This window comes from Sapajus apella, unplaced genomic scaffold (assembly GCF_009761245.1).
Source record: "Sapajus apella isolate SASKATOON/1434 unplaced genomic scaffold, GSC_monkey_1.0 scaffold3, whole genome shotgun sequence".
In the NCBI taxonomy this organism is placed as follows: domain Eukaryota; kingdom Metazoa; phylum Chordata; class Mammalia; order Primates; family Cebidae; genus Sapajus; species Sapajus apella.
This window is the reverse complement of record NW_022436943.1, coordinates 9,580,387-9,598,525: the sequence shown is the minus strand read 5'-3', so window position 1 is coordinate 9,598,525 and position 18,139 is coordinate 9,580,387. Positions and strand designations below refer to the sequence as shown.

General features: G+C 34.5%; 1 protein-coding gene across 5 annotated transcripts in view; it reads left to right on the top strand.

The window, feature by feature from the left end:
• The window catches only part of LRRC69 (leucine rich repeat containing 69), a 128,245-nt gene that overhangs the window by 35,027 nt on the left and 75,079 nt on the right, over nt 1–18,139 (top strand). For 4 of the 5 annotated variants that reach the window (XM_032249470.1, XM_032249461.1, XM_032249488.1 and 1 more), the window contains one exon: nt 1,251–1,322. In XM_032249470.1, coding sequence (XP_032105361.1) covers nt 1,251–1,322 — 72 coding nt within the window. Of the gene's footprint in view, nt 1–1,250; nt 1,323–2,439; nt 6,908–18,139 lie in introns of those variants that run through there. The other variant, XM_032249499.1, reaches the window with a different exon arrangement.

Below are 18,139 nucleotides of genomic sequence, written 5' to 3'. Positions count from 1 at the left end.
AGCTCTTTCAGAGTCTGCCTTAGCTGCAGAGAGCCTCTTTTTTTGCCCAAGGTCATATGCTGTTCCTAAAGCATTCTGGATCCTGTGACCAAACAAGGGAGGGATATAAAGGCTTGGCCATTTCTGCCTGATGGAGAATAATTTGGATGGGCAATAGCCCTCTGGAGCTCCCCACCCACCTACACAAGATTCTATTGTGTCTGAATTCTACCTCAACTTCCCCATCTGCTCAGTCCTGCTTCCTGACCCTGCCTTTTACAAGGGTGATCCTTAATAAATATTTAGCACCTCAAGTTCCATCTCAGCATATGCTTCCAGAGCATGAAACCTGTGATAACATGTGATAAAACTGAGGAGGAAGAGTATTGGCATGACTGAAGAGGCATATTATCTCCCTAGGGAGAAGTTTGATCATCAATATATGAGTGACGTTTTAGAAATACCACTATAAGTGGTTGGGACTGTTTAGTAAGTCATACCTCTAGTTTTTAATTAAAAAGGTTTTTTTGTTTCTGCTTAAAGACAAATACTACTTATCCTTTGCTTGCTAGTAGAAATGCCAGAACCCAGATGCATCACAACAACTGTGTGGTTACCATGGTAATGAGCAGTCACATTGGGCATGTAGATAAAGACAGTAACAGATTTTATTTATTTTGTAAGGAAAGGCTTGTGTTAGCATAGGGCTAAGCAAAAAGTAGTTGCTTAGTAAATCCTGGTGGAATTTTCAATAGAGACAATGTTCCAGGATTACATCTCTTTTTCTGTTTCTCAAAGTCTCTTTCTATTTTAATAATTGGTAATGTCTATTGAGTGCTCACTGCATAGTAGGTCTTTAGTAAGCACTTTCAGGTTGGTAACTCATTTAATCCATTCAGCAACCATATGACGTAAGGGCTTCTATTAGCATTTTCATTTTACAAATGAAGAAATTGAAGTACAAATAAATTTAAAAATTTGCCCATAGTTGTAGTACCTGCCAGAGTTGAGATTTGAATCTAGAAGTAGCGTAACTCACAGTGGCCATGTTATGTTGCCCTGGAGTGGTCAGAGGAAATGAAGAATTCAAAGATGTCTGGCAGTCCAGAATATGGGGATCTGCTCGAGAAGATGTACTGAATAATTGGTCAGGTGATTGGAAAAGATAGCCACCTTTATCATGTTTGAGTTTTAAAAAGAAATTATGATTTTCTTTATCATTTTAATACTAGATTTTAAAAAGTATCTCTCCCTTCTGTTTTCTGACACAGGAACTTTGTGATCTTAAAAAACTCAGAATCCTAGACATAGCGGGAAATATTATTCGGATATTTCCATCAGGAGTAAGTAGAATCAACTTCTATTATAATTGAAAAATAATTTTGTTTATGCTATTGGGAATAGAAAAAAACATGGGCAGATGGTAAAACCTGTAGTAATTGGAACCTTAAATTATACAAATGACTCAAAGATTTGCTTTGTTTTAGAATTTCAAAACCTGTTCTCTCCTGTTTCTTTGTGTTCTGTGCCTGCTGAACTTGTTTGAACTAAGTGAACTCTGATTTCTATCATAAATATTTTAATATATCAGCTATGATTAAATTATTTGGTTATTACATACTGCTTTTGGTCACCTCTAACTTTTTGAAAATATTACTTTTCAGAGCATAAATTTTTATCCCTTGTAATTAATCCAAAGGTGACACTTTTGTTAGTTGTTTTTAAGCCATAAACAATTAAAAATATGCTTTTTTTCTCATTTGAAAATGAATTTTGACCTCGTTTTATTTCAAATACTGAGCAAGAGTTTGTCTTGGCAATTCCCAACTTTTGAGAAAGAAATGTCACTTTTTCCTATTGCATTTTTATATCCAAGTGAACATGCTTGAACATTCAAGGTAATAATTAGAAGTCTATCTATCCAGGAGGTATTCAATGAATAGTTGTTGACCCATTAATTATTTTTCCTGACTGATCAGTACTCTAAATTGAGGTTTCAGTCTTTTTTTTTACCCCCTAGAGCAGTATTTTATACTGAAGGTAATTCAAATATAAAAAAGTGAGTATAAAGTCTATGTTTTAGAAAAACATGTACAGTTTTTAAATTGTGGCAAAATAGACACAACATAAAATTTACATTCTCCCACTGAAACTCTCTATCCATTCAACTCTAGCTCCCCATTCCCTTTGTATACCTATTTTAGAAGTTTCTGTAAATACTTTGAAATAAAATATTTCCCCCCTCCATGGCAACCTACTATATGTCTCTGAATTTGACTACTCTAGGTACCTAGAGTAGTGTAAGTGGAACCAGATATTTGTTCTTTATCACTGACTTATTTCACTTAGTAAAATACCATTAACATTCATCCATCTTATAGCATATGTCAGAGTTTCCTTCCTTTTGAAGGCTAAATAATATTCAGTTACATGTATATATCACATTTTGTCTATCCACAGGTATCTGCCCACCTGTGGGACCTTGGGCTGTTTTCTCATTTTGGCTATTGCTGCTATGAGCATGGGTATACAAACATTTGTTCTTTACTTTCAGTTCCTCTGGGAACATACTCAGATAAAATTGTTGAGTCATATGGTAATTCTGTGTTTAATTTTTTAAAGAATCACCACAGTGTTTCCAAAAATGTGTAGATTTGAATGTTTAGTACAAATTGGATATTGCTAATATTGACCTCGAAAATGTGACATGATTTTACTTATCCCCTGGGTCTTAATTTAACTCTCTATGTCCTGTGATGCCTGCTTGACTTCCAAAACAGCCTTTTGGTGCCACTTCTTTGATACCACTGGTGCCACTACTACTTCTATGGTACCTTCTTGTGCCACTTTTTCTGTGGTATTTCGACGATATACTTGGGCAACATAATGGAGTAATTCATTTCAAGTCTTTCTTGCCCTTGGATGGTAAGCTTCCAGAGAAAGAATACTCTTTTTTACAAATTAGTCATTTTTTTTTTTTGAAATTCATATGGCTTTTGAACATTTGAAACTATATTTTCACCAGGACTTTTCTATAAACACTTTCCTTAAATGAATATTCTTCAATTATATGATTTTTAATCATTGGCTGTTCTTCTACCTTTTCTTTATAATATCTTCACTTTTTCTAACATTTTTATTTATTACCGGAATTAGAATTGGATTTTGAATGAACAAGCTTTTGAGAACAAGGATGATCTGAAATAAAATGTCTTTTATTTGTATCTCTCTTTAAGAGAATAATATTTCTGAAGTATGGCACCTTTAGTGGACAGTGGACAATCTGTGGTAACACTGCTGGTTGTTCAGCTAGTGCAGGAAATAGTGATGCTTGTTATATTAGTTTCCTAGGGTTGCTATAGCAAAGTATCATAAACTGGGGCTTAAAGGAGCATGGCTTTGTTTTCTCTTCTTAGAATGATACCAGTCCTTGGATTGTGGACCACTGTAATCCAGTATGACCTCATTTTAGCTAATTACATCTGCAAAGACTCTGTTTCCAAATAAATTCACCCTCTAAGGTTCAGAGTGGATATGACTCTTGGGGGACACTATTTAACCCGTTATACTTTGATAGAACATTGAGTTTGTTACTCTATTCAGTGTCTGCTAGGGCAATTGATATAAATATTGTTGATGAGGTTTATATGACATTCCAATTTCATAAACACTTACTGAGTACCTTCTCTGTTGCCAAGCTTTCTTCTAATCTGGGGAAGCAGGTAAACAAATATGGATGTTGCTGTCTAGAAACTTTGGAATTTGTGTTTGAAAAAATCTCTAAACATTGAAGTGAACCCTGGAGATATCATAAGAACAAGATAAATGCATGATTTTTAATGGCTGACAGAAATTTAAAATTAGAAAAATCAAAGATACTGGCATTAATTAACTTGAAGAAAGAAGCAAGTCAGGTAGGTGGTAATTTCATTGTTGATTTCAAAATACTAAGGAGAAAGTGGCCTGTTGCCTTCATAAGTTTTGACAATGGATCAAGAAAAAACTTCTTATTATTTACCACTAAAGGAATAGACTATCATCATGGGATTTCTGGGAAGAAAGGATTACTAATCTCTTTCTTTAGGGCAGAAAACTTGGTCTCTTAAGTAGTTGTGATTCAGTCTTTTCAACAGAAAAAAAAGCAAATCACTGAAATTTTATAGTTCCTTTGAAACAATTTTTAAAAAATCTTTTTATCACAGGTCTTCTTTCTCTGGCTCCTCTTTCTCTCAGGAGCCCAGTTATTTTTCAAACTGCAATCATTTGAAGAGAAAGATGACCTGACAAAAGTGAGAAAAAGTTTTAATGATCATCACCAGGAGGCATCATGAGGTTTGTCTTAGATGTGAAGTTTGTAGCAAAATATCATATATAAAACATTGCAGACCAAACAGAAAACTTCACATTTCAGTAAGCTCTTGGTTAGAATCCTCCATTAGCAATCTATCTGAGGACCTGTAGTATTATGACTACTTTTCAAATTCACGAGTAGTGTTCAAAGTTATCTTTCTGGATCAATACTTTGCCATTATCTAGAAATTTGCAAGTTACCAAATCTATCTGATATTGAATAATCCCTTGAAGAAGACAGATTTGTTACCATTATTCCCATTTGGAGCTGAGGATATTGAGGCTCCAGAGAAGCAGTTTGTCTGTAGCAGTGACCCTCAAATTTGAGTGTGCATCTGAATCCCCTGGATGGCTTTTTGAAACCCAGAAGGCTAGGCCCTCCCTCAAGGGTTCTGAGTCAGTAGGTTGGGGATCCCACAGGTTTGCATTTCCATTATGTTCTTGGGTAATGCTGAGGCTGTAAGTCTGGGAACCACACTTGGAAAACCATTGCCCTGAAGGATGGAACAGTAGCAGAGCTTGAACTTGCACTCAAGACTTTTGGCTACATGCTAAGGACTCCCACTGCCTCTGAGGAATCCATTCATTGTCTCAGGTTGGGACAGTCCCTGTAATGCTATACAAATAAGGCCTTTCTTTAAGCTTCCTGGGAGTCTGGGTTCTGAGAATTTCACTGTGTCCTTGACTAAAATGTTACTCAAGGAACATTCTTTGGGCAATAGAATTCTCGTATACTCTGAAAAATATTTCACGTAGAAACTAGGATTTTGGTATGTGAACACAAGGAATGCCTATATGGTTGGGGGCTGAGTTTTATATGTTTAATTTGGTTAGCCTTCTTTTTGGCCACACTGTGGATGTACTCAGTGCATATATGCCATTAACAAAACTTCTTGAACATTTATTCATTAGCCAATCTAAAAATTGGAGAGATTTTTTAGCATGTGAATTTAACACTAAATTTTATTTTGGAGAAATTTGGGGAAGGCCAAATCTTTACCTTGCTACTTTCATTTCTGAATTTTGTCTATAAGGTTCCCCCTTTGCATCGGGTGGTTATAGTTTGGAAGTGAAACTCAAGTGTAGCTAAAACATTTACAAGGATACAGATAAATGTGACAACTTATGAGAAAGTGCTTTCTTAAGAGTAGACACTTAAGAAATGTGCTTTAAAAGATGTAAATTATACCCAATGCTACATTTTCCACAGTTGCTGCTTTCTTTCAATTTCAAAGTCATGATATTAACATTCATGTGAATCTGTAGCTTCCATAAACACATTCTGTGTCAAAGTTAAGAATCTTAAGTATTTGTATATCCCTAAGGTTTGTAGGCACACACTGTTTTTGTAAGAAAAAAAAAAATATAAAGAGGGAAAGCCTCATGCAGTGATGTTGTCATGAGAAAAATTATGCTTGGGCTATTTATGGGAAATCATAGTTATAGCACCTATTCCATTTCATCAATGCCCCCTTTTTCCTTCAAGAATTCTTTAGAGTTATCATAAATCAAATTTGAGAATAGTGGAAGCAGTTTCCTCTTTTACAGTATGAGAAACACAGCAGGAAAAAGAATGGAAGCAACTTTCCCAGAAACACAAATCATTTGAATAGTCAGGAGAAGATTTGAATCCATTTTTCCCAAGCCAAAATTAAATTTGCCTAGCTTAACAGTGTACCCATTATGTGACATTGGACAGGTCTTGTATCATCACATTGCTAGGAAAGTGTCTCACACAACAGTTCGTGGTTAGTAATGATAGAATGAGTGAATTATTAAATGAGATAATGTATATGAATTATTATTAGTGTTTGGCACATGATAGATATTGAATGTTGTTTTCTTGTCATTTTAAGGTTTGGTCTGAGATACCTTCCCTTCAATCCACCCCAAATTTAGGGTTATCTCTGAAGGCTTTCAAAGCCATGATATCACCTGAATGATTGTAACTTGCAACTGTTAAGGTAACCAACTGATCTTTACCCAAGGGTGTACAAGAGTGGCTGGTTTCAGCAGTACACACATACTGCTTCCTATTCCCCAGGTTGTCTTTGCCCTGTTCCAGGTTATTTTCTTCTGCGGATTCCTTTACATTCTTTAGTCTTACCTTCTTTGGGCAGCAAAACAGAACCAATAAACTATCTCCCTGAAGGGGTCTCTTTTCCCTGGCTCTTTGCCTTTGGTTTTCCGTTTATTTATGTCTTATCCTTTCCCTCTCCCTCTTGGTTCATTTGGTTTCTGTTTGCCAGACCAGATCAGATTCCTCTGGAAATAGGACCTCTCATTACTGAATTCCCTGTGCCTTAGACACTTCACTTAACTTGTTGCCTACTACTTATTCTGATGTCTCTTCTTTCTTTGGATATTTTTAATTTAAAAGGATTTCTCTTTTCATAGCCAATGCTGAATGATTTTGATCCACACCAGTGTAAGCTTATCTTGCTATAATGTCCTTGGGTTCAGACGCTTGCCTGATGTCTAGCATGGTACATACCCTGGTTTGCTGTCATTTTCTGTCTAATTCAAATAGTCCCAGTACTCCCGGTATCATCTATATCTATATCATCTATATCTATATCTATATCTATGTATCTATATATCTATCTGTGTTTGTGTGTATATATATAATATATGTATACATTTGTGACTAATACGAAGTCAAGTGAAGAAAGCCATTTTATTTTTGAATGATTCTCATCATTTCCAAATGAACTCACCTGACTTCGATAGAATGATTTCCATATATGAGCAGTAATACACAAATATGTGCACATGCAGACAAGCATTCCTAGGGACACCATTTAGTTTTACATTAACAAAAATATTTCTGTGAGATTGATTGAACACTTGGAGATTATCTATTTCAAATATAAACACATCTATGATCAAAAATGTCCCCAAGTGGTCTAGAAAGTGCAATACAATTGTGGGAAAGAAACTGCTTGGGAAAGTAAAATTGTGATGTTTGCCTTCTGTCAAAACTTTTGAAACTCTTTTGCAAAATGGTTAGAAAACAGCCTACAAGTTTAAAAGTGATACATAGGGAAATGTCCATAAAGCTGTGGTCCAGAACATCCCTGAATATCTTCACAGTCTAGTGATTTGCTTGGAAGTATCCACTTTGCTCAAATGGCATGAGAAATTCCAGTTGGCTGCCTCATCCCCTTTGTTGTTCTGCCTCTTTCAATTAGCAACATTAGAGATCCACTTTATTTTGGTTCCCATTTGAATAGTTTGTTTTCTCTCTCTGTTTAAGATTAAGGAAAAGTATGCCCTATTCTTGAAGCTCATTAAATGCCTCTCTAAAATTTGACCTTGATTTGAAAATAGAATAATTCTCTTTGGTTGTCAATGCTCCCTTCAGTGGCTCAGTTTATTAGGAGACATACATTTAAAATAACATTCACTGACCTTTTAAAAAATGGGACACAAGCCAATGCTTTTCTAATGGAAACCCCTTGTGGGTTCTGTGGTTTTATGTAAGTGATGTAAGCTTAGCTAATATAGAATTCATGAGTTCCAAAACTTGACTAAATGCTTTCCCTGTCACTACTTTTATGAGAATGAGATCATGTTTTCTGCTGTTTCTTATATGGGGGTGGGCGAAGAGGAGGGTATCGAATTATGTGTTATTGCTTCTTTTACCATTCTAATTCTAAAATTTCATGGGGTAGACTTTTGGAAATGAAAAGCAGAGAGAAAAAAATTATAAAATATTATCTTCGATGCAATGGTGATTTTGTTCAAACTCTGTTTTAAAAATTGAAGACCCAATTAAGTTAGGGAATACAACTATCTCTGTTTAAATTACGTAATTTGAGTTCTGACTTTCTACTTCTATATGTGATTTTATTAGAATTAAAGATAAACTGGTCCTGAATGCCTATAAAGTGTAAGTGCTGCAAAGGACCCTGTTTCACATGGTATAGTGGTTGGTGAACACCATTTCACCAACCACTATCACTAGCTACTCTTGAAAATTTTATTCTTCTAGCCAAGTACCTAATGAAAGTGATTCAGGAGATAAAAGGGATGCCTTGCTTACCTTCAAAATGGAGATCCTCAAATTTCAGCAGCATTCACCTCTCTTGTTAAGAGGTAGGAAGGACAGGATCATAAAGTCAGAGAGCTGGAACTTCTGTGTTTTCTGGTGTTGCAGTAAAAGTGGAGTTCAAATGATTTCAAAATCAGGGCCAGTATTTTTCAGAAAGTAAACTTAAATAATTTGCAATATTATAAAGAAAGACTGATTGAAATCAAATGTGGCTCTTGTGCAGACTGTTTAAACATTGATTTTCATTTAGATTATTTCTCTCTCTCTCCCTTCCCTCTCCAAGTAATCTCTATGGAGGTGGGGGACTTTGTTCCCTTTCACTGATGTATTTTAAACTTATAACAGTGCTTGGCACAGAGTAGGCACCCAATAAATAGTTACAGAAAGGATGGGTAGACGGATAGATGGATGGGTGGGTGGGTATGGATTTTATGTAACAAACATGATTGCTTTGCTCTTCTGAGAAATCAAAACTAATTTGTGACAATTAATAACAAAGTTGTTCTAAGGCAGTGGTTTTCAACTAGGGAAGATTTAGCCCTCCCTCCATGTCCCCGGGATATCTGGAAATATGTGGAGCTATTTTTTGTTGTGAAAACTGAGGAGCGGTACTACTGGCATTTAGTGAGTAGAGGCCAGAGATCCTGCTAAATGTTCTGTAATGCATAGGACAGTCCCCCATAACAAAGTATTACCTGGCCCAAAATGTCCAGGTTGAGGTTGAGAAACCTTGTAAGGGACTGACTATTTCTTTATGTTCTCCAGGCCTTAATCCCAATAAAATATATTCTTATCAAATAGATTTTAGAATGTATAAGAATCAGCAACGAGCTTGGTAAAATGTTGATACCTGGGCCCCATGCTCATATATTATAAATTATTGCTAATAATGTTTTTGGATTTAAAGTTGAATTTTTTCTGATATGAATATAGCTATATTATTTATAAATATGTATTATATATTTTGATTCATGTTTACATGATATATGTGTTTTCACAGCCTACTTTTAACCTTTCCATATCCTTATATTTTAGATGTATCTCTTAAAAATACCATATAATACTTCATTTAAAAAATCCATCTGACTATTCTTTCTTTCTCTTTGTTTGAGATGAGGTCTTGCTATTTTGCCCAAGCTGATCTTGAGCTCCTGAGGTCAAGCTATCTTCCCACTTCAGCCTCCTGAGTAGTTGGGACTATAGGCAGGTGCCACTTTGCCCAGCCTGCTGGGTATATGTAATTCGTTTTACTTGTTCTGTACTCCTTTTCTCCTTTTTTCTTGCCTTCTTTTGAAATAATTGGATACTTTTTATGACTCATTTTTAAAAATCTTATGAAATTTTATACCATTTTACTATTCTTTTTTAAAAATTTTCTTTTATTTTAGGTTCTGGGATACATGTGCAGAATGTGCAGGTTTGTTACATAGGTAAACCTTCTCCATGGTGGTTTGCTGCATCTATCAACCCATCACCTAGGTATTAAGCTCCACATGCGTTAGCTATTTGTTCTGATGCTCTCCCCTGCGCCACTCTCCCAATAGGCCCCGGTGTGTGTTGTTCCCTTCCCTGTGTCCATGTGTTCTCATTGTTCAGCTCCCACTTACGAGTGAGAACATATGGTATTTGGTTTTCTGTTCCTGTGTTAGTTTGCTGAGGATGATGGCTTTCAGCTTCATCTAGGTCAAATAAAGAGATGGAAGAAAATTTACCAAGCCAATGGAAAGCAGAAAAAAGCAATGGTTGCAATTCTAGTTTCTGACAAAACAGACTTTAAACCAACAAAAATTAAAAAAAAGACAAATAAGGGTAATATATAATGGTAAAGGGATCAATTCAACAAGAAGAGCTAACTATCCTAAATATATATGCACCTAACACAGGAGCACCCAGATTCATAAAGCAAGTCTTAGAGAACTACAAAGAAACTTAGACTTCTACACAATAATAGTGGGAGACTTTAATGCCCCATTGGCAGTGTTTGACAGATCATTGAGCAGAAAATTAACAAGGATATTCAGGACTTGAACTCATCTCTGCATCAAGTGGACCTGATAGATATGTATAAAACTCTCTACCCCCAAACAACAGAATATACAGTCTTCTCAGTGCCACATGGCACTTACTCTAAAATCGATCACATAATTGGAAGTAAAGGACTCCTCAGCAAGTGCAAAACAACTGAAACCATAGCAGTCTCTCAGACCCCTGTGCAATCAAATGAGAGCTCAACATTAAGAAACTCACTTAAAACTACACAACTACATGGAAATTGAACAACCTGCTCCTGAATGACTCATAGGTAAATAATGAAATTAAGGCAGAAATCAAAATGTTCTTTGAAACCAATGAGAACAAAGAGGCAATGTACCAGAATCTCTGGGATGCAGTTAAGCGGTGTTAAAAGGGAAATTAGTAGTAGTCAATGCTCACATCAGAAAGCTAGAAAGATCTCAAATTGACACTCTAACATCACAACTAAAAGAACTAGAGAAGCAAGAGCAAACAAATCCAAAAGCTAGCAGAAGACAAGAAATAACTAAGATCAGAATGGAACTGAAGGAGATAGAGACATGAAAAATCCTTCAAAAAAAAAACCATGCCAAAACCAAAAAGCAAAAAAAAAAAAAAAATGGGAAAAAAAAATCCATGAATCCAGGAGCCAGTTTTTTGAAAAAATTAATAAAATAGATAGACCACTAGCTAGACTAACAAAGAAGAAAATAGAGAAGAATCAAATAGGCACACTGAAAAACAATAAAGGGCATATCACCACTGACCCCAAATAAATAGAAACTACCATTAGAGAATACTACAAATATTTCTGTGCAAATAAACTAGAAAATCTAGAAAAATTTCCTAAATTCCTAGACACATACACCTTCCCAAGACTAAACCAGGAAGAAGTCAAATCTTTGAATAGACCCATAACAAGTTTTAAAATTGAGGCAGTAATAAATAACCCACACACACACACAAAAAAGCCCTGGACTAGATGAATTCACAGCTGAATTCTACCAGAAATACAAAGAGGAGCTATACTATTCTTTCTGAAACTATTCAAAATAATTGAAAAGGAGAGACTTCTCCCTAACTCATTTTATGAGGCAAGCATCATCCTGATACCAAAACCTGGCCGACACACAATAAAATAAGAAAACTCGAGGCCAATATCTCTGATTAATATTGATGCAAAAAATCCCCAATAAAATACTGGCAAACTGAATTCAACAGCACATCACAAAGCTTATCCACTATGGTCAAGTTGTCTTCATCCCTGGGATGCAAGGCTGGTACAACATATGCAAATCAATAAACATAATTCATCACATAAATAGAACCAATGACAAAAACCCCATGATTATCTCAATAGATGCAGACAAGGTCTTTGATAAAATTCAACATCCCTTCATGTTAAAAACTCTCAATAAACTATGTATTGATGAAATATATCTCAAAATAATAAGAACTATTTATGACAAACCCACAGCAATATCACACTGAAAGGGCAAAAGCTGGAAGCATTTCCTTTGGAAACTGGCACAAGACAATCATGCCTTCTCTCACCACTCCTGTTCAACATAGTACTGGAAGTTCTGGCCAGGGCAATCAGTTAAGAGAAAGAAATACAGGTATTGATCGACTTACCACCTATGCAACTTATGACCATTCGACTTTACGACCGCAATCGCTAACCACGACTGCTCCACGTCTGGCAGCGCAAACGTTGCCCAGCTGGGCATACGACAGTGCGGACCAGCTTCCGGCAGCACTACCATCTCTGCGTGCACCATTTCAACTGTACATATAGCCTACTCAACTTATGACCAAATTGTGTTACGACTGGTCCGCGGTCCTGACCGTGGTTGTAAGTCGAGCACTAGCTGTAAAGGGTTTTCAAATATGAAGAAATCAAGTTGTCTCTATTTGCAGACAACATGATCCTATATGCAGAAGACCCCATCATCTCAACCCAAAAGATCCTTAAGTTGATAAGCAACTTCAGCAAAGTTTCAAGATAGAAAATCAATGTGTAAAAAATATTACAAGCATTCCTATACACCAACAATAGACAAGCAGAGAGCCAAATCATTAATGAACTTCCATTCACAATTGCTACAAAGATAATACAATATGTAGGAATACAGCTAACAAGGGATGTGAAAAACCTCTTCAAGGAGAACCATTTTTCTATTCTTTTAACAGACTACCCTAAAAATTAAAAACTCTTGCTTGCATTATGAAAATTATTTATTGATACTTATGCTCTCCTCTTAGACAGTGCAAGAACTTTCTGTTTACATACCTCCATCTTTTTTTTATTATTAAGCAACACATAATAATTGTACATATTTATGGGATACAGAGTGAGATTTTTATACATATAAACAATGAGTATTGATTGAATCCAAGTAATTGGCATATCCATCACCTCAAACATTCATTATTTCTTTGTGTAGGAAACATTCAATAACTTATCTATTTGAAATTCAGCTATTTGAAAACATACAATAAATTATTAACTATAGTCACCCTATAGTATTATAGAACACTAGAACTTATTTCTCCTATCTAGCTGTAATTTTGTATTTGTTAACTAATGTTTTCCTATCCTCACCTCTTCCCTATTCTTCCCAGCTTCTATAACCACAATTCTATTCTCTACTTCTATGAACTCAACATTTTTAGCTCACACATGAGTGATAACATGCAGTATTTATCTTTGTGTGCCTGCCTGACTTATTTTACGTAACACAGTGTCTTCCAGGTTCATCTATATTGCATCAACTAACAGGATTTCATTTTTTTTATGACTGAATAATATTCTTTTTGTGTATATATATATATATATGCAATATATATATATGCAATAATATTCTTTTTGTTGCATGTATATATGCAACATTTTCTTTATTCTTTAATCTGTTGATGGATACTTTGGTTGACTAATGGGGGTGCAGATGTCTCTTTGATATACTGATTTCTTTTCCTTTGGAAAGAGTAGTGGTATTGCCAGATCATATGGTATTTCTATTTACAGATTTTTGAGGAAACTTCATATTGTTTTTCATAATGGATGTGCTAATTTATGTTCCCATGTACAGTGTATGAGTGTTCTGTGTGTCCTCATCAGCATTTCTTTATTTTTGTCTTTTAGACAAGAGCAATACTAACTGGGATAAAATATGTCTTACTGTGGTTTTGATTTCATTTTCCTGGATGGTTAGTGATGTTGGACATGTCTTTCAGATACGTGTTGGCCATTTGTGTGTCTTCATTTGAGAAAGGTCTATTCAGGTTCTTCACCCATTTTTAAATCAAATTACTTGGGGTTTCCTTTTCCTGTTGAGCTCTTGTTTATTCTGTATATTAATCACTTGTAGTATGAATAGTTTGGAAATATTTTCTGCCTTTCTACAAGTTATTTCTTCACTCAGTTGACTGTTTCCTTTAATATGCAGAAGCTTTTAAGTGTGATATAATCTTGTCGTTTTTGCTTTTGTTGTCTTTAGTTTTGAGTCTTTTTTTAATTGTATTTTTAAAATTATTCTATTTTGATTTTGAGTCTTACCCATAAAATCTTTGCCCATACCAATTCCAGAAGTGTTTCCCTTATGTTTTCTTGTAGTAATTTTATAGTTTCAGGTCTTACATCTAAGTCTCTAATTCATCTTGAGTTGATTTTTATTTCTGAGTCAGTTTCAATCTTCTGTGTACGGATATTCAATTTTCCCAGCACCATTTATTGAAGAGGCTGTTCTTTCAGTGTATGTTCTTGGCACCTTTGTCAAAAATCAGTTGACTGTAAATATGTGGATGTATTTCTGGGTTCTCTATTCTGTTCCATTGGTCTGTCTTTTTAAAACAAGTTCTGTGCTGTTTTGTTTACTATAGCTTTGTAGTATATTTTGAAGTCAGGTAGTTTGATGACTCTAGATTTGTTCCTTTTGCTCAGACTTGCTTTGGCTCTTTGGGGTCTTCTGTGGTTCCATATGAATTTTAGAATTGCTTTCTCTGTTTCTGTGAAGAATGTCATTGGTATTTTGATAGGGATTGCATTGAATCTGTAGATTGCTTTGTGTAATATTATCACTTTAACAATATGAATTCTTCCAATCCATGAACATGAGATGTCTTTCCATTTTTTTGTGTGTATTCTCTTTAATTTGTTTTGTCAGTTTTTTGTAAGTTTCATTGTGGAAATGTTTCACCTTTTGAGTAAATTTATTCTTAGCTTCACAAAATCTTTTGTAGCTACTGTAAAAGGGATGAATTTTTTCTTGATGATTTTTTTTATTACTGGTATAGAGAATTTTTGTTTTTTTATTACTGGTATACTGATTTTTGTTTAGTTGATTTTGTATCCTGAAATTTGATTGAATTTTTTAATTAGTTCTAACAGGTTTTTTGGTGGAATCTTTCATTTTTTTAAAATATAAGATCATGTCATCTGCAAATAGGGACAATTTGACTTCCTGTATTTTTAATTTCATTGCTTACTATTTCTTTGTCTTGCTTAATTACTCTCTTAGGAACTCCAGTACTGATATGGTTTGGCTCTGTGTCCCCAACCTAAATTTCATATTGAATTGTAATCTCCAGTGTTGGAGAAGGGATGTGGTGGGAGGTGACTGGATTACGGGTACAGATTTCCCCCATACTGTTCTTGTGATAGTGAGTTTTCATGAGATCTGGTTGGTTGTTTAAAAGTGCAGAGCACTTCCCCCTTCACTCTCTCTCCTGCAGGCCATGTGAAGATATACTTTGTTTCCCTTTCATCTTTTGCCATGCTTGTAAGTTTCCTGAGGACTCCCAAGCTATGCCTCATGTGCAGCCTGTGGAGCTATGAGTCAATTAAACCTCTTTTCTTCATATATTACCCAGCCTCAGGCAGTTCTTTATAGCAGTGTGAGAATGGACTAATACAAGTATTATGCTATGTTAAATAAGATTAGTAAAAATATAGGCATCCTTGTCTTTCTTCAGATTTCAAAATCTGTCTTCAAAAACCAAGACAGATTTTGAAATCTTGTCTTGCTTCAGGTTTCAAAAAGTGATCTTCTTTTCCCTGCTGAAAGCTTTTCCTAACTCACTATAATTTTACTGTAGGTTTATCATATATGGTCTTTACTGTGTTGAGGCATATTCATTTAATATGTAATTTGTTGAGAGTTTTTATCATGAGTGTAGAATTTTATTAATTTTTTTCTGCATCCATTGAGATGATTCTATGATTTCTATTCTTCATTCTGTTGATATGATGTATCGTATATTTACTTATCAGCATATGTTGAACCATCCTTGTATCCATAGCATAAATCTACTTGATCATGGTGTATAATCATTTTGATGTACTGTTCGATTCCACTTGCTAGTATTTTGTTAAGGTTTTTGTGTCTCTGTTCATCTGTAGTTTTTCTTGTTGTTATGTCCTTGTGTGGTTTTGGTATAAAGGAAATGCTAGCCTTGAAAAATGAGTTAGGAAGAATTTCCTCCTCTTCAATTTTTTGGAATGGTTTGAGAAAACTGGGTGTTAGTTTATTAAAACTTTAATAGAATTTAGCAGTGAAGCCGTCCAGTCCTGGGCTTTTTTTGTTTGCTTATTTTGGGAGATTCATTACTGATTCAACCTCATTACTCATTATTTATCTGTTTAGGTTTTCTATTTCTTCTTGCTTCAATCTTGTTAGATTATGTATGTGCAGAAACTTACCTGTTTTCTCTAGGTTTTCCAATTTTTTTGGGTGTATAGTTGTTCATAATAATCTCTAACAATCCTTTGCATTTCTGTGATATCAGTTTTAATGTGTTTCCTTTTTCATTTCTAATTTTATATATTTGAATCTTCTTTTTTTAGTCTAATGCCTAGTTGATTTCGTTTATCTTTTCAAACAACTTTTTAAATTTGTTTTTTATTCTCTATTTTGTTTATTCTGCTCTAATTTTATTTCTTTCTACTAATTTTTGGTTTAATTTGTTCTTGCTTTTCTAGATCCTTGAGGTGTATTGTTAGATTGTTTATTTAAACTCTTTCTAATTTTTGTTGTAGGTATTTATTGCAATAAACGTCTAAGTAATGCTTTTACTGTATTTAATAGATTTTGGTATGCAGTGCTTCTGTTTTCATTTGTTTTAAGAAATTTTAAAATTTTATTCATATTTATACACCCATTGGTAACTCAGGAGCACATTGTTTCACTTCCATATATTTGTACAGTTTCCAAAGTTTCTCTTGTTATTGATTTATAGTTTTATTCCATTGTGATCTGAAAGAAACTTATGATTTTGATATTTTAACCTTTGTTGAGACTTGTTTTATGTCCTAACATATGGTTTATCCTAGAAAATGTTCCATGTGCTCAGGAGAAGAATGTGTATTCTGAAGCTGTTGGATGAAATGTTCTGCAAATATCTGTTAGGTCCTTTTGATTTTGTAGTGCAGTTTAAGTCTGGTTTCTTCATTGATTTTCTGGCTAGAAATCTGTTGAATGCTGAGAGTGGAGTGTTGAGTCCCCAACTATTATTGTACTAGAGTCTATGTCTCCCTTCAGTTCTACTGATATTTGCTTTATATATCTGGCTGTTCCAGTGTTGGGTGCATATACATTGACAAATGTTATATCCTCTTGCTGAATTGATCACTTTATCATTATACAATGACTTTCTTTGTTCTATTTTATATTTTTTGACTTAAAGTCTATTTCATCTAATATAAGTATAGTTACTCCTGCTCACTTTTGGTTTCCAAAAGTGATATGGAATATCTTTTTCCATCCCTTTACTTTCAGTCTATGTGTCGATGCAGGTCAGTGAGTTTTTGTAGGCAGAATGTAGTTGGGCCTTACGTTTTTATTCATTCAGCCTGTTTAAATCTTTTAATTGGGGAAATTTAAACTGTTTATATTCAACATTGTTATTGATAGGTGAGTACTTATCTTTTTGCATCTTATCTCCTCACCTCTGTTTACCATTCTTTTGTCTCCCTCTGCTTTATTCTAGATATGTTCTCCCTGTGTATTTTACAAATTTAACAATGTTTTTAGCTTTGTCTACATGTTATCAAACCTGGCCATTAAATTATGTATTTCAGTTTTATCTATTGGTACAATTTCTTGTTGGTTCTTTTTCAGATCTACTATGTTACTTTTTACATTTTTCATTTATCTCCTGAAAATATTAAACTTGACTTTTATTTCCCAGATTATGTTAAGTGTAGTTGTTTCTGTCTTATCTTCCCATGGTTAGCTCTTTTGTATCATATATATCTCAGCTTAGATATCAGCTCCTCAGGAAAGCTTTTCCTCACCACTCAGTCAAAATAGCCACTACTCTATGACATCAAATTTTAAAATTTTCCTTATGGCCCTTACTACTTTAATAAATACATGTTTATATTTGTTTACTTACTGTTTATATGTACCCACTCTCCATTTTTTTAATCCTCAATAGAATGCATATTTCCATGAAAACGGCACCTTTGCCTGTTTATTCATTTCTATATTTTTATTGCCTTAGAGCAGTGCTTGGCAAATAATAGGCAGACAGTACATATTTGTTCAATGACTGAATAACTGAATGGCCTATCATGGCCATTGTCTGATTTCCCTACACTTCATCTAATGTTCGCAAGTCACAAACTTTGGGAGGTTCTCAAAAATCTCTGACCTTGATGTCAGAACTTGTTTCTATCTTGTTCCTACCTCTCTCAACTTCCACTTTATTTGATTGCCTGTATATTGCTTTCCTGTTCCACTT